The sequence below is a fragment of the Anopheles merus genome, chromosome 3L, assembly GCF_017562075.2.
Source record: "Anopheles merus strain MAF chromosome 3L, AmerM5.1, whole genome shotgun sequence".
Classification (NCBI taxonomy): domain Eukaryota; kingdom Metazoa; phylum Arthropoda; class Insecta; order Diptera; family Culicidae; genus Anopheles; species Anopheles merus.
Window position 1 is genome coordinate 16,723,222 of NC_054085.1, and position 24,439 is coordinate 16,747,660.

The 24,439-nt window shown below is 49.9% G+C and overlaps 7 protein-coding genes across 7 annotated transcripts in view; 3 read left to right on the forward strand and 4 right to left on the reverse strand.

Moving 5' to 3' along the window:
* The window catches only part of LOC121598726 (RNA/RNP complex-1-interacting phosphatase), a 7,552-nt gene extending 6,042 nt beyond the window's left edge, over positions 1-1,510 (reverse strand). The window contains exons 1-2 of the mRNA XM_041925958.1: positions 1,400-1,510; positions 1,221-1,293 (exon numbers count right to left, since the gene is read on the reverse strand). Coding sequence (XP_041781892.1) covers positions 1,221-1,293; positions 1,400-1,491 — 165 coding nt within the window. The 5' untranslated portion in view covers positions 1,492-1,510. The remainder of the gene's footprint in view (positions 1-1,220; positions 1,294-1,399) is intronic.
* A 1,918-nt stretch (positions 1,511-3,428) lies between these two features.
* Positions 3,429-8,150, forward strand: LOC121599429 (importin-9). The gene is made up of 7 exons (XM_041927223.1): positions 3,429-3,692; positions 3,758-4,011; positions 4,093-4,525; positions 4,593-5,400; positions 5,480-5,645; positions 6,465-7,626; positions 7,712-8,150. The coding sequence occupies exons 1-7, from the start codon at positions 3,569-3,571 to the stop codon at positions 7,915-7,917; spliced, it is 3,153 nt and encodes a 1,050-aa protein (XP_041783157.1). The 5' UTR covers positions 3,429-3,568; the 3' UTR covers positions 7,918-8,150.
* Positions 8,151-9,631: 1,481 nt separating this feature from the next.
* Positions 9,632-12,209, reverse strand: LOC121598235 (uncharacterized protein CG16817). Its single transcript, XM_041924789.1, has 4 exons — positions 11,875-12,209; positions 11,134-11,217; positions 10,650-10,915; positions 9,632-10,580 (listed from the first exon to the last, which is right to left on the reverse strand). The coding sequence occupies exons 1-4, from the start codon at positions 11,901-11,903 to the stop codon at positions 10,447-10,449; spliced, it is 513 nt and encodes a 170-aa protein (XP_041780723.1). The 5' UTR covers positions 11,904-12,209; the 3' UTR covers positions 9,632-10,446.
* Positions 12,210-13,827: 1,618 nt separating this feature from the next.
* LOC121598232 (kynurenine--oxoglutarate transaminase 3) lies at positions 13,828-15,587 on the forward strand. Its single transcript, XM_041924787.1, has 3 exons — positions 13,828-14,131; positions 14,215-14,602; positions 14,671-15,587. The coding sequence occupies exons 1-3, from the start codon at positions 14,001-14,003 to the stop codon at positions 15,499-15,501; spliced, it is 1,350 nt and encodes a 449-aa protein (XP_041780721.1). The 5' UTR covers positions 13,828-14,000; the 3' UTR covers positions 15,502-15,587.
* A 751-nt stretch (positions 15,588-16,338) lies between these two features.
* On the reverse strand, positions 16,339-17,220 carry LOC121598236 (cytochrome c oxidase subunit 5A, mitochondrial). The gene is made up of 2 exons (XM_041924790.1): positions 17,108-17,220; positions 16,339-16,999 (listed from the first exon to the last, which is right to left on the reverse strand). The coding sequence occupies exon 2, from the start codon at positions 16,995-16,997 to the stop codon at positions 16,536-16,538; it is 462 nt and encodes a 153-aa protein (XP_041780724.1). The 5' UTR covers positions 16,998-16,999; positions 17,108-17,220; the 3' UTR covers positions 16,339-16,535.
* Positions 17,122-19,319, reverse strand: LOC121598233 (syntaxin-18). The gene is made up of 3 exons (XM_041924788.1): positions 19,217-19,319; positions 17,696-18,764; positions 17,122-17,633 (listed from the first exon to the last, which is right to left on the reverse strand). Exons 2-3 carry the CDS (start codon positions 18,518-18,520, stop codon positions 17,445-17,447), a joined length of 1,014 nt encoding a protein of 337 aa, XP_041780722.1. The 5' UTR covers positions 18,521-18,764; positions 19,217-19,319; the 3' UTR covers positions 17,122-17,444.
* A 386-nt stretch (positions 19,320-19,705) lies between these two features.
* LOC121598231 (transketolase-like protein 2) lies at positions 19,706-23,658 on the forward strand. Its single transcript, XM_041924786.1, has 4 exons — positions 19,706-19,939; positions 21,293-22,664; positions 22,734-22,960; positions 23,042-23,658. The coding sequence occupies exons 1-4, from the start codon at positions 19,833-19,835 to the stop codon at positions 23,217-23,219; spliced, it is 1,884 nt and encodes a 627-aa protein (XP_041780720.1). The 5' UTR covers positions 19,706-19,832; the 3' UTR covers positions 23,220-23,658.
* The last annotated feature ends 781 nt before the right edge of the window (positions 23,659-24,439 follow it).

Here is a 24,439-nt window from a genome sequence, read left to right on the forward strand (position 1 = left end):
AATATTACAAATAACGACAAATTAATTTCGATGGAGAAGATGGAATAGTTCCCATACTAAAAACAACAAAAAAAAAGCCGCCAAAACAGTAGCACACAAACTATGCAATTAATCCAGACCACAGAGGTTTGTTTACTTCCCGCCAGAGGAGAGGCGAAAATTTGATCCCTCATTAATTCACCCTACAATGTCTCGCCGCAAGCATAAACAGAAGGCTCGGGCCGCAAGCAGGCGCTGCCCAAGCCAACGTCAGCAACGTGTCCCGCGGCTCGGCAATCCAACACACGGGCGCAGCAAACTTTACGACCGCCAATGCGGGGCGAAATGATGAATCACCACCCGCCGGCACAAACGGAATTAACACATGCGGAATCGTGTGCAACATGGGTTTTTGTTCGTCGCCGTCGCCGTCGCCGTGGTCGGTTTGCCACATTACCTTTTCTAGACCGCGTGGTAGAGGAGAGATGCGTGATGTGTCACGCATGGTCCGTAGACACATAAATAAATCCCCACTTTGAAGCACACCAGGCGTCGGCGGCGGCGGCACGTCCATACCGCGCGATGGAAGAGCCATCAACCCAAAATGGGACAGATTTAAAGAACATCCAACATAAGCACACACACACACACACACACATACATAACACATATGCATATGCCGGTTGGGGAGGGATGGTGTCCGTCCCGTCGGGAAGGATGCTGCTCGATGGTACGCGAAAAGGTAGAGCAAAGGGCCCGTTGTCGCCACTACTGCCGCCGACACACCAACACACACACACACACACACATACACGCAGCATTCGGAAACGACTATCTCTTGCGCGATCGCATCAGTCTGCCGGTCGATGCATCATCGCGTGCCGCGTGCACTATGGAAAATCGGTATTGTTGTGCCCGTTCTTTGGCTCCTTTCTTCGTGCGGGCAGCAAACAGCTGGCCTCCTTCTTTGAGCCAAGCACGAGCAACAGCATTTGGCTTGATTTGGCGTGTGCCTTTCTTACCGTCGTAGGTGTTTTTATTCTACCAGCTTCTCGGGACGCTTCGTTTGTTGACATATGGAAGCCACTTTGCGGTGTCACACAAAAACTATGTATCTGCCAAAGGCTTACAAGTATATTACACTGCACGGTTTCAGGATATATTTATGTGGCTTGAAAGCAGTTGCAATTCGCATTAAGCAAGCAGAACTAATTACTAAATACTGTGTGCACAGCACTTACCCGCGAGAGCGGCACCTTCAGTGCGATGAACCGGTCGATCAACACATTGCCATGGCAGCTGTAGTTATACCACCTGCAAACGAAAGCAAACAAAACAGTGCTTTATTAGTGACGAATGACCAATCAAGAAGGAAGCGTTTGGCGATAGAAATATCACAAAATTTAGCAAAAAACATTACCGATCGGGTACACCAGACTTCCCCTTCATCTTTGCTAGATGTAAACAACGTGCAGAAAACAACACCAGCAGCGTTCGATTTGACAGTTCCATGCCATGCTCGTGTGCTATAAAAATCTGCAAGGTGTATACAGGCGTCCCCCGAGTTACGACCTCCTCGAGTTACGACGATTCGCAGATACGACGATTTTGATTTTGACAGTTAAAAGTTGTCATTGACAAGAAATTGATGTATATTTTTGAATTTCTGGGCTGATAATCGTTATACACACATTTCCAAAGATTCCACAATTACCCTATCTTGAATATCTATATTGTGTACGGCTTTTGAAATATAATTATTACATTATCGAACATTATTTTGAATAAAATACACGATATCATAAATTCCAACTCTTCAAATTCGGTTATAAACTTAGTATTTATAGATATTCGACATACGACTTTTTCGACTTACGCCTTGCTTTGGGACATTTTTTCGGTCCCAAATACAGTCGTATCTCGGGGGACACCTGTATATCATTCCCAAAAAGCGTTTGTCCCAATGGACAAAATTCGAGTATGCTATGATTTCGGTGGTATTGAAGCGACTGTCTGCTAATTTGACTTTTGAAAAACGAAGAATCATTTGATTATGCTAACCACATGCAGTTGGAATTAAATAGAACGAGTTTATACATCATTTAATGCATTTGAAGCACCTTGGAAATGCTTGGAACTTAAATGGCGCTAGAGAGGGTCATCAGCAACTCGAGGGTGGAGGCTACGGGAACCATCTTCTGTAATCCAGCCATACGCATCCTGGCATACGCTGCTGATATAGACATCATTGGTCTGTGGCTCTCCTATCCCAAGTGTCACAAATCCACTAAAACGGGCTTTAAACGAAGCTCTCAGCCTAAACGGAGCCTTCTAACAGACGGCAAACGACGGCATTCTAAAAATAGCAAACAAGCTGGTGGTGCCATCTTTTGGTGAGATAGCCACACAGCTCTACTACTACTACTATATTCCGTTTAGGTAGAGAGCTTGAGATGTTTAGAACCCGTTCAGTGGTCGTTTAGTGGATTTGTGACACTTGGGATACAGCGTATCAAGATCGCCAGACTCCGATGGGCTGGCCATGTTGTACGCATCCCAAGCGCCACAGATTAAGCTTAAACGACTGGAAAATTGAATATCCATAGGAAAAAAATGAAAGCTTCACAGCTTCATTGGTTTGATCAATAGATGGCGTATTACAACTCATCATTATATTGCTATCCTTTTCTTGCAATGTGTTTCGACAAGTTTCATCTTATAATGACCTATAAAGCCTTCTAACTTTCTGAGCAAAAATCTATATGGATGGTCGTGTGGTCAGATACGTGGGTATCAACACCAACGACCATTACTCAAAACTCACTTGCTTCAGTACTGGTGGTTTCCGTTGGAGTTTAGTATTTAAACAATCGTATCGCCGTTCTAGTTCTAGCGATGCATAACTTCAATGCGAAACCATACAGTACAGAGGAAATGAGAAAGCTCTCCTCCAAGCGAGGAAGCTCCACAGGTTGGGGTATTCCACAAACAGATGGCGCCACCAGCTTTTTTGCTATTTTTAGAATGCATGAGTCGTTTGCCGTCTGCTAAACGAAGTCTTTCTATATTCCGTTTAGGTAGAGAATTTGAGGCGTTTAGAAGCCGTTTAGTGGTCGTTTAGTGGATTTGTGGCACTTGGGATGGAAACGGATGACCCTGCCCGAAAAGTCTTTTTAGGCCGTCCACAAGGATAGAGGAGGCATGGTAGGCCCAAACTGAGGTGGCAAGATGGCGTGAAGGCGTCCGCCGTTAAAGCCGAGATAACGGACTGACAGACGAAGGCGCGAGACCGTGAGCGATTTTGGACACTCCTGAGGCAGGCCAAGACCGCAAAGCGGTTATAGCGCCAGATAAGTAAGTTAGTGAATGTTATGGTAGACTTGGTCATATAATGTAATTTTATTCATTGGGTGCAAACGTTTTCCAACCGACAGGCCGGAGCTGACAGCCAGTTGACAGAAGCATGCCGTGAAAAGCCGGGAAAATATTGTTTTGATTGCAAAAACTCCACGAGGCTCTCTCTTTTTCCTCTGCGTTTTGCAAGTAAACACACGCCTGTATACCGGTGCCGTGCCTCCCCCAGAAAACAATGGCCCAAAACTCGGACGCCGTCAAGCAGGCAATGTTTGAGGAGCTGCAGAAGATACTGCATCCCGACTCGGACCAGCGGAAGTCGGCCGAGGCCCGGTTGGCGCAGCTCAAATTCACCGAATGTATGTACTGGTGCGATCTACACTAGTTCCGCTTTCACTCTCGGTCCGTTCATTGCTTCCCGCAGGGTATGGCGTCCTGTTGGCCGAGTTTACGATCGATCAACAGCTGCACATCGGCTTACGGCAGCTTGCCTCAGTGATGCTGAAACAGTACGTGAACGATTGCTGGGCGGATGGAGGCGATGTGGTAGAGGATGGTGGTGCCGGTGATCTGCCGGCAATTGATGCCGGGGCCACCCCTGCCCTGCTGGTGAACGATGAGGCGAAGCGCCGGATCAAACAGATCCTGCCGGAAGGACTGTACGATCAAAACAGCAAGGTAAGCTGCTCCCGATTGTGACGTAGAGTAGGCAATGCTCACAAGACGATGCTTATACTTCACCTCCCTTTTACCCTTTAGATTCGATCCGTCGTCGCCTACTGCATAGCGAACATTGCGCTGTACGATTGGCCGGGCGATTGGCAGGAACTGTTCGACGTGATCGTCAAGTGTCTCAGCGGCACGGAAAACTCGGTCGACGGCGCGATGAAGGTGCTGGTCGAGTTTACGCTCGAGCTAGATCGGCAGGTGGGCGAGGTGGCGCCGCTTATCCTTTCCGAGGTGTACCGGATCTTTACCGCCGCCAACCAGTACAGCGTGACGGCGCGCAAGTACGCGGTGGAGATACTGTACTCGCTGCTGCGCAGCATCAACACGAACATTGAGACGCGCCAGGAAAAGTCGGCCATCCTCAATCCGGTGCTGCCGAACTTTATGCAACGGCTGATCGAGGGCCTAACCGCACCGAACGGTCCGCACAGTAGCTTTCAGCTGAAAACGCAAATCATTAAAAGTACGTGGCGGCACTAGTCGATCCGTGCAACCGTTTTTTAACGTATCCGTTTTTTACCGCATTTCAGTCCTCAAGTACATGATATCGGACATGTCAAAGTTCGTGCAACCGTACGTCGGAACGATCCTGCCCACGATCTGGCAGCTGCTGACGCAGCTGGCCGACTTTTACGTGAAAGTCGTCGTGAACGAAAGCGAAGCGGCCCCGTTCAACGGCACCGGCCAGGACGGCGATGACGATGGGGTGGAAGATTTCACGCAGATGATACTGCAAATATTCGAGTTTGTGCACACGATCATCGAGATGAAGAAGTACAAGGCGGCGATCGTGAACGTGCTGACCGATCTCGTCTACATTACCGTGCTGTACATGCAAATTACGGAGGAGCAGGCCCAGCAGTGGCTGGAAGATCCGGAAAAGTTTGTCGACGATGAGGACGAGCAGGGCGTGGAGTTTACGATACGGGTGACGGCGCACGATGTGCTGCTGATTGTGGGGCGCGAGTATGAGCAGCAGCTGCTGCCCTGCTTCACGGAGGCGCTCGGCAAGCACAGTGCCGTGGCGGAGGTGGACCGAAACGCGGGCAATCCGCACTGGTGGAAGATCCACGAGTCGTCGATGCTGGCGGTCGGCTCGTTTAAGGACATGATCGTCGAAAGTCCGGCCGGCTTCGATATGGGACAGTATTTGGCGCTGATCAAGATGCTGATGGAGAGCCAGGCGTCGCCGTACCTGCTCGGTCGCTGTCTGTGGCTGCTGAGCCGGTTCTGCGAGTGTGATATCCTGCGCCAGCCGTTCATGGAACAGATCGTGAATGTAACCGTGGACAGCCTGTCGATGGATAAGCCGATCGTGCTGAGAATTATGGCCGCACGGTAAGATGGAAAACGGGAGCGGGGTTTGGAAAATTGGAATAACAATTGCTATCATTTTCCTTTTTTTTTTGTTTGGTAGAGCAATTTATGGCTTTTGTAGCAACCTGAAGGACAACAAGGACGAACGCCACGTCCTGATCATGTCCAAGCTGGAAAACTTTTTCGACGGGCTGGTAGGATTGTTTGAGCAGTCACAAAACACCGTGCTCGGTCTGTTTCTGGAAGCTTTGAGTGCAATCATTTCGGTTAGTAACGAGGACGTAAAGCTTTACAGTGGGAAATGTATAGTGATAGGAAAAATGAAGATTTCGTCGGAATAGATTCCGGTTAGCTCCGAAGTTTTCTGGAATCGATTCCGGATAGTAGATCCAGAGTTAGCTTCCGAAATCGATTTCGGTATTGGCTCCGGAATTAATCAGTTTCGGAATTTAAAAATTCCGGAATCGGCTACGGAGTCGGAATAGGCCCCGGAATTGGTCCCGGAATCGGCTCCGGAATTGGTCCCGGGATCAGCTCCGGAATCTTAATCGGCTTCGCAATCGGAGTCAGTTTCGGCATCTCCAAAAGAGTAGACATTAAGGTCCAATGATGCTACGTATTGATAGCCGTAAAAAATCCAAATTTACTTGTTAACGATCTATTCTCATGGAGATTTCCGGATTGATTTCGCTTCTGGTACTTCTTATTTCAATTCAAGAACTGATTCTCATTCCGGAGCTAATTCCAATTATTGAGTCAATTCTGATTCCGTTTCCGGAGCAAATTGCGATTTCCAGTTCGATTCCGCCGATTCTGATTCCGGAACCGATTATGACTGCGGAGTCGATTCCGAATTCGGAGTCGACTCCGGTATCGGCTCCCGAGTTAACTCCGGAACCGACTCTGGAATCGACTCCGGAGTCAGCTCCGGTATCGGCTCCGGAATCGTAATTGATTCCAGAATCGGAATCGGTCCCAAACTAGATACCGATCGTGGATTCGGAATCGAGTAGGTCCGATTCCTAGCACCTATCACTAGAAATGTCATCAATATTAATTCTTTTTGTCCCCCACATCCTTTACAGTTCGATGTGAACGTAACGGCCACGCTGTGTCCGAAGGTAATCACCGTTACGATGACCGTCTTCCAGAAGTTCCACGACGACCGGTTTCTGGTCGAGATGGTGCAGGATGTGCTGAAGATACTGTCGCAAAACCCGTTCTGCCTGCTGCCACTGCAGGATCGCATCATCCCGACGCTCGTGAGCATCCTGAACCACGATCAGGGTGGCGATCAGCAGACGCTCGCGCCCGACATTGCGCTGGACGTGCTGCAGACGCTCGTCAAGTACTCGCAGGCACCACTGAGCGATGCAATGATCGAGAGCGCCTTCCCATCGGCCGTCCACTGCATCCTGCGCACCGAGGACCATTCGGTGATGCAGGCGGGCGGTGAGTGTTTGCGTTCGTTTTTGGCCATCGCGCCCGAACAAATCTGTCGCTACAAAAATGGCGAAGGGTTGAACTATGTGCTGCAGGTCACGACGATGCTGCTGAACCCGATGAACACGGAATCGACCGCCTCGTTCATTGGCCGGCTGGTCATTACGATCATTACGAAGGTGGGCAACTTGCTGGGCGATTCGGTCGATCTGCTGCTCAAAGCGGTGCTCAGCAAGATGCAGCTGGTGAAGAGCCTGAACGTGATCATGAGCTTGGTCACCATCTTTGCCCACCTGATACTGTTGCAGCTCGATGCGGTCATGAACTTCCTGAGCACCGTCCCCGGGCCGACCGGTGAAACGGCCATGAGCTTCGTGCTGGCAAACTGGCTCAGCCGGCAGCATCTGTTCTACGGGCAGTACGAGCGTAAGGTGACGACGCTGGCCCTGTGCAAGCTGTTCGAGCACGGTGTCACCACCAAAGACGATCGGTTGAACACGGTCATGATAAAGGAGCAGGTGCCGGCCTCAAATCCGTCCGGCGCAGCGGGCAACACCGGACGGCGCACACGGTCGGCCAGCGCCAAAACACCGATGGTGTGGGTCGATACGCCGGTGCTGGTGAAGATTTTCAAGCTGCTGCTGCACGAGCTGGCCAGCCTGCGGGAGGCGAAGGATGCGCTCAACAAAAACACCGACAGCGGGGACGAAGCGAACAGCTCGAGCGACGAGGAAGCGGCGGACGAGGTCAGTGGCGACGGTGGCAAGATGTCGTTCCTGACGCTGCTGACCCACATGGATGACGGTAAGATGCCTGGGCAAACCAAAAAAAAATAGCCGAGACTTGAATGATATACCGAGACAACCCAAACCGTTTGCTTTCTTTACAGGTGACGAGGACGAGGAAGAGGACGAAGACGACCGGCAGCTGATGGCGGAGCTGATGAACGACCCCATTTTCCAGTGCGACACGATGGAGTATCTGACCAAGTTCATCGAGAGCTTCAGCCAGCACGAGAACTTCCGCGCCTTCCTGGAGAAGATCGACGAGACGGAGAAGAACATCCTGCAAACGTTCAACATCCCTTCGATGTAACGATGGTACCGGTGTGTGGCGTCAAACGCCTCCTCTTCCTCCAGTTACATTCAAATCTACACAACACAACACACACACACATAATCATTTCATTACTATCTAATAAGGCGCTTTTGTTTTGAACTCTAGAAGCAACTCTCAGCCCAGGCAGATATGTTATAAACGCAGAAACGCAGTTTTTGAATTCTATGTTATGATTCTATTTTCGAAAATATACATTACATATGCGCGTAGCAAGTGTTAGTGTTGGGTTTCATGAATCTTATGTTGATATTCATTCATATGAATCTTCAGTGATGAGTGATTCGAATCTCGAATCGATTCTTAAAAGATTCAGAATTCATGATAGATCTCCAAGGATTCATGAAAGATCTTCAAGAATTCATGAGAGATCTTCCAGAATTCATGAGAGATCTCCAAGGATTCATGATAGATCTCCAAGGATTCATGATAGATCTCCAAGAATTCATGGAAGATCTCCAAGGATTCATGAAAGATCTCCAAGGATTATTGAATCTTCAAAGATCTATAAATCTGTAAGATTCATAAATCCATTAACATCCCTATATCTCCAGGGATTCATGAATCTATCAAAATATTGAATTTGAGCGATTCCGCCGATCCGAGTGATGTCGTGGGTTCAAGGCTCGCATGGATCGTCTCCACGTAGTAAAACAACAAGATCCTGCGTGGTACTTGCCAAGAAGTCCCGGAAGCCTGTATAGGCTAACATGATCACGTAGGTTTTTACTCCAAGAAGAAGAATAATGAAAAGCTCTATGATTCCTTGGAGTTTTATGAATCCCTTGAAATTCATAAGTCCCTAAAGATTCGTGAATCTTTCAAGACTAATGAGTATTTCGAGATTCACAAATATTTGGAGATCCTAGAATCTTTGGAGATTCATGAATCTTTGGAGATCCTAGAATGTTTAAGTTCGATGATTCTTTAAGGCCGCGGGGCCAAGGGGATTCCCAACGCTCATTTTCACATGCACTCATGAGTGCTTTTGAGAAACCTACGTCCTTAACGTTTGTCATATCGACACAAAATCGGTTTGAGAATCTTTAAGAAAGTTGACAATGCAGCGATCAGCTAACTGAAATATTAGCAAATGTGCTATTCGTTTTTCGGTAATCACTTTGGAAAGTGTATTCAATATTTATAATTAAAAAAGTTTAAAAAAATATGCGAACAAAAACTCATTTTTAGTTTAAAGCTCCAAATAAAGCTTGAGTGGCTACATCAGTTTCTCAGAGTGAGAAAAATTGACGACGGCCACGGGCTCACGTCTGAGAACAAGTTTTGAGTGCTTGAGCCCATGACCCAGCGGCCTAAGATTCATGAATCTTTCAAATTGAAATTCAGAATCATTGAATCATTTCAAAGATTCATTCAGATGCATGAATCTGAATCAGATTTACCCAACACTAAATCACACCCGGAACGAAAGTGTGTGTGTTTGTGTGTGTCGAATGGCTGATTTTTAAATCGATGGAAATAAACCAAACAAAATGCTACTACTCGCGTAGCCTACTTTATACTACCAACCGTCGGTGTGTGTATTACTGCTGCGCCGACTGATACAGCGGGAACAAAGGAAATAAAGGAAGAACATTTGAATTTCGGAAACCGATGCCGCCAGGCCGCCCGCACATGTCTCCCTCAAACCCGACCAACTACAAAAAAAATGCGCCACGATTATTGCGTGTTGTTTTTATCTTTCTCGTCCCAAAACTCCATTTGGTTGTATTTTTTTGTTTTGTTTGTTTGTTATCTGCATACTTGAGTTTTGTCCGCTCGGTTATTTAAGGATTAATTTCTATAGTGTATTATTGTGTCTGGAACACTCTCCACTCCATTTTCGTTCTCCCATTATTTTTCCTTCGCTCGTTCGCTACACCGCGGCGAAGAAAACCACTTGGGAGCGAGCGCGGGGGGGGATGTTGTGTGTGTGTGTGTGGGTGATGGTGTTGTTTCTTCTTCCTTACGGCTGCTGATTTTTCCGCCATTTTCTCTCATTCTACCACCAGGTGGAGTGACGAACGAGAGAATGCGCCATCCATCGGCTGTTTTGATCCTTTGTTTTTTAACCTCTAACCCATGCTATGAACTGTGTATGTGAGAGTGTGTTGGTGTGTGTCCTGTGTTTGTTTTAGAGTGCGCCTTCTGCTGTCGGGAGTGCCGGCTATCCCTCTCCTAACTCCTCCCACCGCCCCTTTTTCCCCACACCAACTCCGGGAAACCCCCTAGGGAGTCAACACAGCTAGAGAACCGGAGTGGGAGAGGGGAAAAACGGGATGGAAGGAGCAGGAAATGGCTAATTTTAAACAGATGGCTTAAAATGCTACAACTTTCGCGGTACATACTATTTGACATAACGCGGAAAACACGTGGAGGGGAGATAGGGGGCGGCAGCGCACCGGCAGCAGCAGCAGCTAACACGGCGGAAATGGGATGACCGACCGAGCGCAACCTTTGGACACACACCAACACCACCACCTCTACACCACCACCACTACCAGCGGCTTAAGAATCCGTCAGCCCGGGAATGCTCTCGTCGTCCGAGTCTTCGCCTTCCGGTTCGTCGCTTAGATCGTCGAAGGAAAGTTTGTTACTGTTCTGGGAAGCGTTTAGCATCTGCATCAGGTCCATCTGGTCGGCTGGAAATAGGGAAAAAAGAGGGGCGTAAACCGTTTGCCTCCATGCCTCCAAAGGTCCCCAATACTTACCACCACCTTCCTCGTCGTTGGAGCCTTCGTCCTCCCATCGGTTAAAGTCAACCTTCAGCCAGTGGGGCTTGGTCTTGTCCTTCAGCAGTCGGGGCCAGTAGGTTTCCTGCGGCTCCGCCTTGGCAATGACGAACTCGATGCAGCGCTTGATGTTTTTCGACGCCACCTTGTCCGGGTTGATTTTACTGAAAAACTCCACGTTCAGCTCGTACTTTTTGCCCTCCGGTTTGCCCACGCCGGTGAAGCTCATCGAGTCTTCGGTGAATCTGGTGGAGGTGAAACAGAGAGGAAAACATGTAAAGAAATAAAACATGAAAAAATACCACAAACACGCACACACGATGGCGGTAGTCGTCATTGCGATCGTTGCCGTGATACGGGACCGAGCGAGCGGCACACACACACCGCGCACTACACTATTTTTGTACGGCGGCTGGCTCTGCTCGCAAGCCGCCGTTGCTGTTACTATAGCTACACCACTTACTTGTACACCGGGTCGCTGCATTCTACGTTGAGGGTGAGGAAGAGGACATCGCTTCGTTGGGCCCAGACGGCCGGCGGTGGTACACTGTGGGCCGGGTAGGAAATGGAATGCAACACGAGCCGGAAAAGAAAATACAAAAAAAAAAGCAATTAGAAATTTGGAAAAAAAACGATTCTTTATGTCTCGCCGCGACCAGCGGAAAAGTATGACCTCTTTCACACCGTGTCTGTGTGTGTGGTAATGTGTGTGGGGGTTTGTTTCATTCTTTTTTACACCCGGCGACAAGCGGCCGACGCAACCCGTCCGCAGGTTACAACCTTTACGTCGCGCGCCACACAACCTTTGCCGCCCTTTTGCCATTCTTGTCTGCCGTGCGCTTTGCGCCATAGCCACGGCACCGTCAAGCGGCGTACACACGCGACACGGGGAAAATCGATAAAAATGGACGCCGGGTCAAACAAGAAACGGACAAGGGGTGGGAGGGGATGGGGAGCGCTGGGTTTAATGAGAATTTGCGTGGAGAAGAATGACTGGCAACGAGAAAACACATGCACGCACAAACACACACACGCACATACACAGTACAGGGAAGAAGGGGACACATCCTAGCAATGATGGGCGCAACCTCGTTGTTTTATATCGCGTTACGAGGAGCGTATTTTAGCCGCACCTCTGTGAAGAGAATGATGAGGAGATGGAGGTAGCCCCGCCACACACACACACAAATCCAACCCTACTTACGCTGCTTCCGAAGTCATATCCTTTGTCATAAAAACTTCCGTCGAATAGGTTAGATTTTGCACGCCAAGCGAAACACACGAGCACACCGCTAGCTACGGCTGTTTGCACTTCGTCCGTCACGGAGGAGGCGGGTGTAGAAAAAAACACGATGCAAGCGACTGCAAAAACCAGGACTTCCGCTCCAACACACACACGCACAGGGGGGGAGGAGCTCGAAACCTTGCGCTAGAACGTTTTTATCGCCGAAAAGACCGTCAAGTTTTCTGCTCTTCGCCGCTTCACCGCTGACAGAATGTGCGTGTTCGTGTGTGTGCGTGTGTGCGCGCTTGTGAAGAGGTGGGGAATCAATCACTCAAACTCAACTCCGAGCACGTGCGTTTTTGACCCCGGCCAGATTGTTCGTGAATTTTCGATGCCTGCTCGTAGCTTTCGCTCGCAGCGTAAGCTTGCCGCTGTGCAGGGAAACTACTTCGCAAAGACATACGTGATTGAAGTGCTGAATCGCGTTGCGATGGGTCGGCGTTTATGGTAGGTGAGTTCTGTACTTAGCGTCTGTTGGGACGTGTAGCATGGCGAAGAAGAAAAAAACGCTCATGGACGGTTGGAGAAGCGGAACAAAATTCCAGGAATTGAATGGAAACAAAAACACATGCTTGAAGCAGTGCACATGGAAGGAAAGGATAATAGCTGCGGGCTTCCCGATAATTCAGACTGTTGTGCACATTTGCAACACTTATCGTGATTGTTATACCATACAAATGGCTCATAATTCGGCTAAAAAGCAATCAAATTCCAATAAAAAGTTATTTAAACAATTAATTTCAATTATTTTTCCTGAATTGCTGCCAGAATTATAAAAAAATCAGAATCAGTTTCATGGGCGGATCAGGTTTAGAATTTGTTCCAGGGTCGGAACTTGTGGTGGGAGCTCGAAATCGGACCTATCCGATTCCAATTCCGTGTTCGGAAACAATTCCGGAGTCGATTCCGGAACCGATTACGATTCCGGAATCAATTTTGGAGCCGATTCCGGAACCCATTCCGGAGCTGATTCCGGAAACTGATTGCGGACCTACTATCCGGAATCGATTCCAGAAAAATGCGGGACTAGCCGGAATCGATTCCGATAAAAACTTAATTTTCCCCATCACTAGTCTGAACAGTTGGAACTGGAACAGATACAGTGTTCAGACACATTTTCATGTTCCAGTATAGATTCGGAATCAATTCAGATTCGGTATGATTCCGGATCAGTTCAAAGACCGGAACAGGTGCTTTATTGCTTCCAGGAGCAGTTCCGAGTACGATATAATTTTTGGTACAGTTCCAGATTTAGAAGTATACGAGTACGTTTGAAGCCAGTGCCTGAACGAACATGAATTTTTGGGCTGTTTCCGATTCCAGATCCAGTAACTGAACTGATATGAATAGGGAAAAGTTTCAAATTCCTGGAGAGGTTTGGGATCACTTCCAGGACTAGTTTGAGTTGAGGAACTGTTCAAGGTTCCCGATCTATCCCAGCACCGTGACAACATCTCAACATCTCCTCTTCAACATCTGCTCCAGGAACCGAGTATGTTTAAAATCCATTACAGGACCGATGTAGGTCCGGAACCAGCTCCTATCCCGATACGAATTCGGAACCAGTTACGCAAGAATCGCAACTGTTTCGGACTCCTATTTTATTCGGTTTCAGTACTTGGATCTCCTGTGCCTCGAAATCGATCACGTTGCCGTTTTAATTTTGTTACAACTGATAAAAAGAGTTCATTGTGCGCTGCAACAAAAAATCTCCATACGCTCTTGACTTTGTTTAAACAGATTTCAACCCGTGTTCTCGCATTTCAACGCAAAGATAAGCCGCCACGCACAGCACGCACACGGGCAAGGCAAAGAAGGAAGACGAACAAAAAAAAAACCGCAAGTGGTCCACCGCATCGCGATGACGACGTTGATAATCGCGAAGATAGTTGCGCGCCTGTCTAATGCCAGGCGCTCGGACGTTTGGTTGTGTGGCGGTTCGAGTGGTTTTTCAGGTTTTTCTTTTTTGTATTTTTCTGCAATCACCTTCTTCCATTCCCTCCCTCCTTTGCTGAGAGAATCGCCATATAAACACACTTTGTCTAATGCTCTGTCAACGGGCTGCGTTCCTGGGGCACTTTGCTCGTCAGTACATTCGCGCACTGCCGGCCAGAACGATGTCAACAAATAAGTTTGACCTTCCAGCGCGCTACCAGGGCGCGACCAAGAGTGTGTGGTAAGAATGGGGGGAACAGTGCCTGTGCTCAACAGGTTGTGGACATCATGTGGTGAAATTCGTTTTGCTCTCCTCTTCCACAGGGTTGAGTACATCCAGTTGGCGCTGCAATACAAACCGCTGAACCTAGGGCAAGGTTTCCCGGACTACCATGCACCGAAGTATGCGCTGGATGCGCTGGCCTCGGCCGCCAACAGTCCGGACCCGCTGGCCAACCAGTACACGCGCGGCTTTGGCCATCCGCGGCTCGTGCAAGCACTGAGCCGGATGTACTCGGGGCTGGTGGGCCGCACCATCGACCCGCTGAACGAGGTGCTGGTGACGGTTGGGGCGTACGAAGCGCTGTACGCCACGATTCAAGGTCACGTCGATCAAGGCGACGAGGTCATTATCATCGAACCGTTCTTCGACTGCTACGAGCCGATGGTGAAAGCGGCCGGAGGTGTGGCTAGATTCATCCCGCTGGTTCCGGTAATTTGCATCTCAAGATTTATATTCCTGTTTTGTTGTTTTAATTAATAATGCCTCCTTCTCTGTAGACTGTCACCGGGCGTACGATATCGTCCGAGGATTGGAAGCTGGACCCGCTGGAGCTGGCGAAGCTGTTTAACGAGAAAACGAAAATGATCATCGTCAATACGCCCCACAATCCGCTGGGAAAGGTCATGAGCCGGCAGGAGCTGCAGATGATAGCGGACCTGTGCAAGCAGTGGAACGTCCTGTGCGTCTCGGACGAGGTGTACGAGCACATGGTGTACGCGCCGTACCAGCACGTGCGCATCTGCACCCTGCCCGACATGTGGGAGCGCACGATCACGATCGGTTCGGCCGGCAAAACGTTCTCGCTAACAGGTTGGAAGATCGGATGGGCTTACGGGCCGGCCAGTCTGATGCGCAACCTGCAGATGGTACACCAGAACTGTGTGTACACGTGTGCCACCCCGATCCAGGAAGCGATCGCGGTCGGGTTCGAGAAGGAGCTGAACCAACTGTCCAGCCCGGAGTGCTACTTTAACAGCATCTCGACCGAGCTGATTGCGAAGCGTGACTATATGGCCCGGTTTTTGGAGGACATCGGTATGCATCCTACCATTCCGCAGGGTGGCTACTTCATGGTGGCGGACTGGTCGAAGCTTGCGGATAAGGTGGACCTGTCGCAGGAGACGGACGCGCAGCGGGACTATCGCTTCACCAAGTGGATGACCAAGACGGTCGGTTTGCAGGGCATTCCGCCGTCCGCATTTTACAACGACGAGCACAAACCGCTCGGGGAGGACTATGTGCGCTATTGCTTCTTCAAGCGGGACGATACGCTCGAGCGTGCGGCGAACATTCTGAGCGAGTGGAAGAACAGGACCATGTCCAACTAGACACGTGAGTGCAATGATAGCTGCACGTGATGATTAGCAAATAGAGCAAGCAAAAAATACATTGCCATTTTTGGTTACTAATTGAACTGTTTCTTCTCCTATGTTTACACGATCTTACTGAAATTTATCTCTGAAGTCGATCCCATTAGGACAGCGATCGGTTCAAATTGTTCAAAATCCCTGGGCTAGGATAAGGATCTAATCCAATAATTTGACCAGTCTAGGACCAATATTGGGACAGGGCCATGTTCCGATCAAACTCAATTACAAGATAGACCCGGTGTTAGTCTTTGCACCTTGTTAGAAAATGAATCAGTTTCAGGACCAATCTAGTCCAGGTTTGGAATCAGTCTTACGACAGGAATATAGGTTTCGGAAGTGCCCAATTATTGGAATCGTTCGGGATTTGTTTCCGAGTCCGAGTGGTTATGCACTTAATGCAGGATCCGATCGACTATCTTAGGTTCAGGACTAAATTCAGGGACAATACATACTTGGGATCAATTCTAAAACAGGGATTTAGTATCAGGATGAGCTTAATCGTCCAAAGATACCTTCTGAGTTTGTTCTTGTGCGTGGGATATCGGCTTTAACCAGTTCAATCCAGGATCTGTTTCAGAACTTCAGTATTTCGCGAAACAATTCTTGGATCGAATTTCGGTTCCTTATCATATCCTGAACTAAGATGTATTTTGATATCAGCTTCAAGACTGGGAATAGTAGCTCCAGGACTAGCCAGTGACCTTGCATCCGGGAGAACCCCTATTGTGGTTCGTGGCCTCCAGAATTGTCCTGTAATCGGAACGGATAATTAGTAGCAATAAACCACAGACCGAATTGTTGTCCAATTATGTAACAGCTGGGCTCTGTGTATTTATTTATTATTGACAAAACGACCACGACTAAGCCCCTTCCGGTCCCCCGCCGAGGGGTTGGGGGGTTTTGGGGGCGTCAGAGGCTACCGCACACGTACCGCACACACACACACGCCGCTCCTCATCTCACACATCGACGACGACCGGGGCATTCCGCTTTTAGTGCATATCGTACACCGATTTCAGTGCCAGCTCGGGCTGATCGTAGCCCAGCTCTTCCGGCGTGTCGATGCCGAGCTCGGTCAGCGTCGGGCGAATTTCCTGCAGCAGATACGGGTAGATTTCGTTCGTCTTGTCACCGCACTTGTCCTTCACGCCCTCCAGGAAGCGGACGGCCAGCGCGTAGTCGTTCAGGCGGCGGCATGCCTTCAGCGCGGACACGATGATTTTCGGCTCCGGCACCAGATCCATGCCGAGCAGATCGTTCATCGCCTTGCGGGCCTCCCAGCCATCGATCTCCGGCCGGTTGAAGTACGCCTCGTAGCGTTTATCGAACTCCTCGTCCGTCTCGTTGCTGTGCGAGTGGCGCACCACCATCGCACCCACCATCGGTTGGCTGCTCTTCAGCCCAGCGGCGCTGCGAAGTCCGCCCAGCACACGGCCAGCCGCAAAACGGAGCATCTCTGGGAGAAGGTACGTGGAAGGGGGAGCAAAAACGAAATCAATCAATTGTGCTGCAGTTAAACGTTTGAGGGGGAGGACTGCAGAATCGACAAACAAAATGCACTCACTCGATATTTATTCACCGGAACGACGGAGGAAAAACTTGCACCCGATAGTGTGAGTGTTAAGTAATCGAAAGCAAGGCAAATTTTGCACCCTTTTTCTTTTGCGACCGAGCAACTTTTGACAGCCACCCTGACACGGTTGTCAAGCAGAAAGGAGAAAAGGCCTGCGCAGATTGGAACACCACCGGAAAAGGCCTTTTCACTGTCTAAACCTTGGTGCAACAGCTGATGGTTCGTTGGGAAATGAAACGATTTTTTCACCCATTTAAATTGCTATTCTAATCGCTTTAACCGCATTTATTACCTTAAATAATTTACTTTTACGTCTTTTCCCCCTTTTTTAATCATTATACCAATCCAAGAACAGTAACGTAAAGGACATCACAATAAAAAAGAAAAGTACCCACACCCGTAGCCCCGCGTTGCGCTGGATCGCCTGCTTGATCTGTTCGTTCGCGTCGTTCATGTTTTCCGTCGTGCCTATTACGTTCGTCGCGATCCGATCGATGTCCGTGTTTTGCAGCGTTATCTACGAATAAAACAAACGGGTAAGCCCATGTGGAACAAGTTCACAACTTGCCCTTCCTTTACCTTCTCGGTGAAGATATCCTGCAGCTGCGTAATATCGGCCACATTGCGCTGGATTTGCTCCACCTCTTCCGACAGCCCTTTCAGTTCGTTGTACAGCTGGATGTTTTCCGACTCGAACATCTGTATGTCCTCCGGGCTAAGGTCGTTGCTTTCGTACTCCTCGTACATGCTGCTGTCCTGCATGTCTTCCACCGTTTGCGTCATCGTTTTATCGGCGCTGCGCGCACTTTCCAAACTGTCCCCGGTCCTTGCTGGAGCGACCACCGCCGCAGCCACTGCCTCCCTTTCCGCCGGTACCGCCTCGAGCGGTTTCGTGTACGGGTCGGTTTTCATCTTCGGCTGCAGCTTAATGTAGTGCATCGTTTCCATCTGGCGCCGCTGGCGGAACTGTTTCTGCTCCTGGGCAATCCTGCGTATCCCGTTCGCGTACTCGAACAGGCTGTCCACCACCAGGCCGAGGAACTCCTTCACCTGCCGGTCCGCCTTCAGCTCGGCACACTCGTGCCTCAGGCCCGCTATCAGCGTACCCGCATCCGCCAGCGTGCTTTCCGTCTCCCGGTCGATCAGATCGCGCTCCTCGTTCGTCATCTGCGGGGCGGAGTTCTTCAGATGCTCCGCCAGCTGCATGTAGGCCGCCCGGTTCTCGATCAAGAAGTTCCGCAGCAGCGTTACCTGCTGCTTCAGCGTTTTCGCCTTGCCCCATATCTCCGGCGTCGGTTTCTTTTTCTGCAGTATCCGATTCTTGTCCAGCGGAGCGACGCTCTGCGGGGGCAGCTTCAGCCGGACCGTTTTCACGGACGCCTTGAAGAGGGACGTAATGTCCATGGTTGTGTTTGCGGATGGGGTCGAGGCACGGCACCGCCACCCGGGGGACTTGCTGCCGTGTTTTTTCACTCTATGTGCAGCAATCAAAACATCCGTGTCATGACGAGGGAGAGAGAGATTGTTTACGTGTGCAACGGGCTCCGTGTGAAAGTGGAGCGCGTTTAGAGCCGCTACTAAAGAGATTGAAGTTGGATAGAGCAACACGGTGGCGAGCGAGTGGCTGAAGATGGATTTGTGTTTTTTGCTATTTTGGATAAAATTAGTTACAAAATGCTTGAATGATTTGTTTGTAGTATTTGCATGGCAAAATGAGCAAATTATCTCTACATAATAATAATTTTCGAACTGCCTTTTTCTACGAGCAATACGTTTAGTCATGATTTGCCAATAATTTGAGATAATCGTCTTTTACATCTTTTTATTTTCCTTTTTTGTACTTTTCGCTGTTTATGTCTCATCAAATACCATACCGTGCAAGAAGGCAGTCATATTTTCGTGGCCAAATTGCGGGAAGAAATCAAGCTCCTGTTCAAACAAATGATTGCATTGTTAAGACCTTTTCCAAGAGCTAAAAACAGCTGTTGCACGATTTAAAAGCATTACTAATTAATGTCTACCATTAAAATCAGCACCGTCTGTGTGTGATTATAAATAGGACCCCGACGTTCCTGGGAAGGCTTTAATTCCTAAAATTACCTTTAAAACGCATCAATTCCGCAGAAGTTGAACATCGTCTCGAAACTCCAAAAACACGCTTTCGTAAATAACCTCTTCCTCCCTTCAGTTGCCGGCTGTGGCGACGGAGCAATGTAAATTTGGAATCTTTTTTTTATCACCAGTCACCGTATTGCGCTAGTAGTTGTGATTACGCCAAACCGGCAAATCATGTGTACGGAGAAGGCGCACGGAATCAGCGTGGTGTTGGTTCCGTGGCGCTGGAACCTGTACAGTGCGTCTCGCTCGGAATGTGGCACCACAGTAGTAGGCTCCAAAAGGGCTTTAATGTCTGTAAATATTCATATCTGCTTTGTGTATGAATAATATTTCTAAAAGCAATTCTTTTTGTGCACGAAACATTGCATGAACTAGAACGGTTGCGTGAAAACCTCGTCCATCGGTGGGCTCCATCGCGTGTCGCTCACTGTACGGAGCAAGCGCTGGAGCGACGGCAAGATAGGCACCGCACGCGAAAGGGTCGTTTAGTAGAGGTTAAAACTCCATCGAAGTGAGAACGAACTCGACAGTGCGCCCGCGGACTCCATTGATATTGCAACTTACCCCTTGCCCAGTGACCAGCAAAGCCGATTCCAACATGCCGACCTATCACAAGCCGGAAGCCAAAACCATCCAGGAGCTGAAGGATATCGCTCACAAGCTGCGTATCGATTCGATCAACGCAACGCAAGCGTCAAAGTCTGGGTAAGTAAGGGAAGAAGCGGCGGGCGGGTGGGGAGATAAAATGGCAGCAAAATGCTGGTGACAAAGTGGAGCTGATGCGTGTAGCCATGCGAAGAGGAGGGCGAACCTAAGGAAAAGGGGAAGAAAACATGAACCCTTTCACCGTGTGCCGGCTTTCTCGCGCAACTTTCGCAACCGGGAGAAAGGAGGCTCTGTTTTTGCTGATGCTGGTGGATGCCGGTTTCGCATGAGGACCGGGGCAAGGGTACATGTTTTTGCCCCTGGTTTGTAGGGGTACCAAGTGCGACGGCGGAGGGGCAAGAAAACAAAATGAGATCACAGCGAGAGAGAGAGGCTCGATCTCGGTGAAACACGCACCCCATAGTGCAGGTCAAATCGATACCCTTCCTCTCTCTCTCTACCCCTTTCGCACGTGACATTACAGGCATTACAGGGTCGCCGATTGATGAACGGATTTGCTCTCGAAGCGCCTAAACGCACAAATCGCGCCGCTCGCGATCCTATTCGTGCGCCATGATGCGGCCTTCTCCGACCAGCAGCCAAATGGTGCTGGTGAAAGGCGCGACAGCGAGTGCGCGTTGGCGCGGCATGCTTTATTTTAGAATGTCCTACCTAACGCCGAAATCAAAAAGTCCAGTGCGAGTCGAAAAGCTCCACCGATCGTTCGATCGAAGCAGCCCTCTGATCGCCTCTGACGTGGTGCTGCGCCCGACGGGGCTCAAATCATTTTTTTTTTCGAAGGTCAGAAAGAGGTCAAACGTATGCCACACTGCTGGGCACCTTTCGACATGTTTTCGAGTCATTGAAGTCGGTGGCTGGAATAATGTAACGCACACACACACATGTGGCCACGGAGTATGTGGCAAACAACGAAGAAGGAAAAAACCTCAGGGTACACAGTAAATGACGCAAGGTGCCCGCTGTCGTGTGTGTGTGTGTCTTCGCTCTTCCGTGCATGCTTCGATTACGTTGCTCAAGGTTGTCATAAACGGTTGCAAAAAGAGCAAAATAAATTCAGTGAGTCAAGTATAAACAATTGATAACCGAACGCTTGTCCTGCGTCGCGTCTCGCGCCACTTCCCGCTGGTCCGCCGGTCTTGGGATAAGACGCTGATGGGAGCTTCTTTTCGGTTGCTTTCCGTTGTTGTAACGCTTTGTAACCGTTACGTGCGACGATAGAGAGCACGCGGCTCGCCCGGTTGACTACACTCTTGAGATCAGTTGTTTGATTTGATGTTTGTACAGCGAATAGATATTTTATCTTCACTGCTTGGTTAGCTATTTTTATGACACACCCTCATGACGTCTCTTTCTTACCCCATCTCCCCCCCCCCCCCCCCCTCCCCCTCACAGCCACCCGACATCATGTGCGTCGATTGCGGAAATCATGTCGGTGCTGTTCTTCAACACGATGCGGTACAAACTCTCTGCTCCACGCGATCCCTCCTCCGACCGGTTCATCCTGTCGAAGGGTCACGCGGCCCCCATCCTGTACGCGGCCTGGGCCGAGGCTGGCCTGTTCCCGGTGGAGGATCTCATGAATCTGCGCAAGATCGACTCGGATCTGGAGGGCCATCCGACGCCGCGCCTCAACTTTATCGATGTGGGCACGGGCTCGCTCGGGCAGGGGGTGGCCGTCGCCTGCGGCATGGCGTACGTCGGCAAGAACCTCGACAAGGCGGACTACCGCACGTACGTGCTGGTCGGGGACGGTGAGTCGGCCGAAGGTTCGATCTGGGAGTCGCTGCACTTTGCCGGCTACTACAAGCTGAACAACCTGTGCGTTATCTTCGACGTGAACCGGCTCGGCCAGTCGGAGGCGACCTCGCTGCAGCACCAGATGGAGGTGTACCGCAAGCGGCTGGACGCGTTCGGCTTCAACGCGATCGTCGTCGACGGGCACGACGTGGAGGAGCTGTGCAAGGCGTTCTTCGAGGCGGCGTCCACGACCGACCGGCCCACGGCCATCATCGCCAAGACGTACAAGGGCAAGCACTTCCCGAACATTGAGGATCTGGAGAACTGGCACGGCAAACCGCTGGGCGACGCGGCCGCCGACGTGGTGGCGCATCTGCAGAAGCAAATCCGCAACCCGGGACCGATCGCGCTGGCACCACCGTCGCCGCAGAAGGAGAGCGCCCCAAAGGTCAGCATCAAGGGGGTGGAGTTGGCCACCCCGCCGGCGTACCAGAAGGGGGAGCAGGTGGCGACGCGGCTTGCCTACGGTACCGCGCTGGCCAAGATCGCGATGAACAACGATCGCGTCATTGCGCTGGACGGTGACACGAAGAACTCGACCTACTCGGACAAGCTGCGCAAAGCGTTCCCGGAGCGCTTCATCGAGTGCTTCATTGCGGAGCAGAATCTGGTCGGGGTGGCGATTGGGGCGGCGTGCCGTGACCGGACCGTGGCGTTCGTGTCCACCTTTGCCACGTTCTTCACGCGTGCGTTCGACCAGATCCGCATGGGTGCGATCTCGCAGACGAACGTTAACTTTGTCGGCTCGCACTGTGGCGTGAGCATCGGCGAGGACGGCCCGAGCCAGATGGGCCTGGAGGACATTGCGATGTTCCGGGCGATCCCCGGCAGCACCGTGTTCTATCCGGCGGATGCCGTCAGCACGGAGCGTGCGGTCGAGATGGCCGCCAACACGCCGGGCGTGTGCTTTATCCGTACGTCGCGCCCGAACACTGCCGTCATCTATGAGAACAACGAGAAATTCGAGGTACGGTGTGGGTGTGGGTTGTGAGGCACTATAACATATACTTAAAATGTGATTCTGTTTTCGCTACAGATTGGAAAGTGTAAGGTGGTGAAGCAAAACGCCAACGATTCGGTACTGCTCATCGGTGCCGGTATCACGCTGTACGAAGCGCTGAAGGCTGCCGAGGAGCTGGAGAAGAGCGGCATTCACTGTCGCGTGATCGATCCGTTCACGGTGAAACCCCTCGACCAGGAAGGTATCATCAAGCACGGTGCCCAGTGCGGTGGACGTGTCGTCGTCGTCGAGGATCACTACAAGTAAGTTCATGACCATCGTACGAACGCATTTCATTGCAATCGTCTAATAATATTCCTTTTTTCCTTTTTCTATCTACACAGACAAGGTGGCCTTGGTGAGGCGGTCCTGTCTGCGCTGGCCGAACAGCGCAACTTCGTCGTGAAGCATCTCGGCGTGGACAAGCTGCCCCGCTCCGGACCGCCCACCGTGCTCGTCGATATGTTTGGCATTTCGGCACGTTCCGTTGCGGCCGCCGTGCAGGAGATCATTAAGTTGTAAAGTGGCCGGCAGAGGGGGTGTTTGTTGAGCGCTCGCGCACACGTGGCGCGTTTGGAATCTTTGCCCGATCATGTTGATCGTGATTTTCTTTTCTAATTTTTGATTTTTGTTTTGCCGTTTTTTTACCTTAATCCGCTTCATAATGTTTTTGCCACTACTACTACTATTACTACTACTGGACTGTGGGTGCTTTTTTTTGTATCGGGATTACGAATTAATGGACGTGTTTTTCTTTTTGTTCAGTAACATGGTTACTGCTGTTATTCCTCTCTGCATTTCCAGTGTCATACATTGTAAATTGTGCTGGCCCAATCATCATCATATCCGGGATATAAACAAAAAAGACAATGAGGGAGGGAAGGGATGAACGTTGTCGTTGTCCTTCGAGAGCGCAGTTGCGTAAACTATATCGCGTACAATAAAATTGTGACAAACTTAATCGATTCGAATGCGCAAATGCGTTTGCGGTGTGTAATTTTGAGAAAAACCACGTTTGTTTCTATTTCAGGGACAATTAGGATCGGAGTGATGGGTAAAATTGGCAAAAATACGCCCAGTATTATCTCGGATCGTCCGGACTGGTCAGGTATCTTTCGGTTTCGGAGTCGCACGGAGTCGTCCAGAATCGGCCTAAGTCATCCGGGGTCGGCCGGAGTGGGTATTCGAAACAAAGGCCTGAATATGAAGTACACCCGCAAAGTGAAAGACGAAAAAACAACGAAATAAAATGCCTGATCACAGGCACATTGCACCGTATGGCTCTTGTTGACTTCGACCGACTCCGATAAACTCTGGACGACTCCGAGTGACTCCGACTCCGGCCGACTCCGGTTGGCTCCTGCCAATTTCGGACGATTCGGACGATTCCGAACGACTCCGGATGAATCCGGGCGACTGTAGACGATGTCGGACAACTGCGGACAGTTCTGGACGACTCTAAACAACTCCGACCTAGACAACTACGACTCTGGACGACTCCGAATCGGGGCGGATATCACTAGTTACATTTTTCTGGAGTCGAAATCGTACTAACAACAGTCGGAGTTAGATCGAAGTCGTGGGTGCGCTCCAGAGATCACATTACTAGTTAAGCCCACGTAAACAATTTTAAATCGATAGCATAAATCCGTTTGCCACTTACCTTTTGTTGTAGGAAAATTCACATGAAATCATGTTTTCTTCTTCGTTATCTCTTTTAGAATCCACCAATTTACTAATAA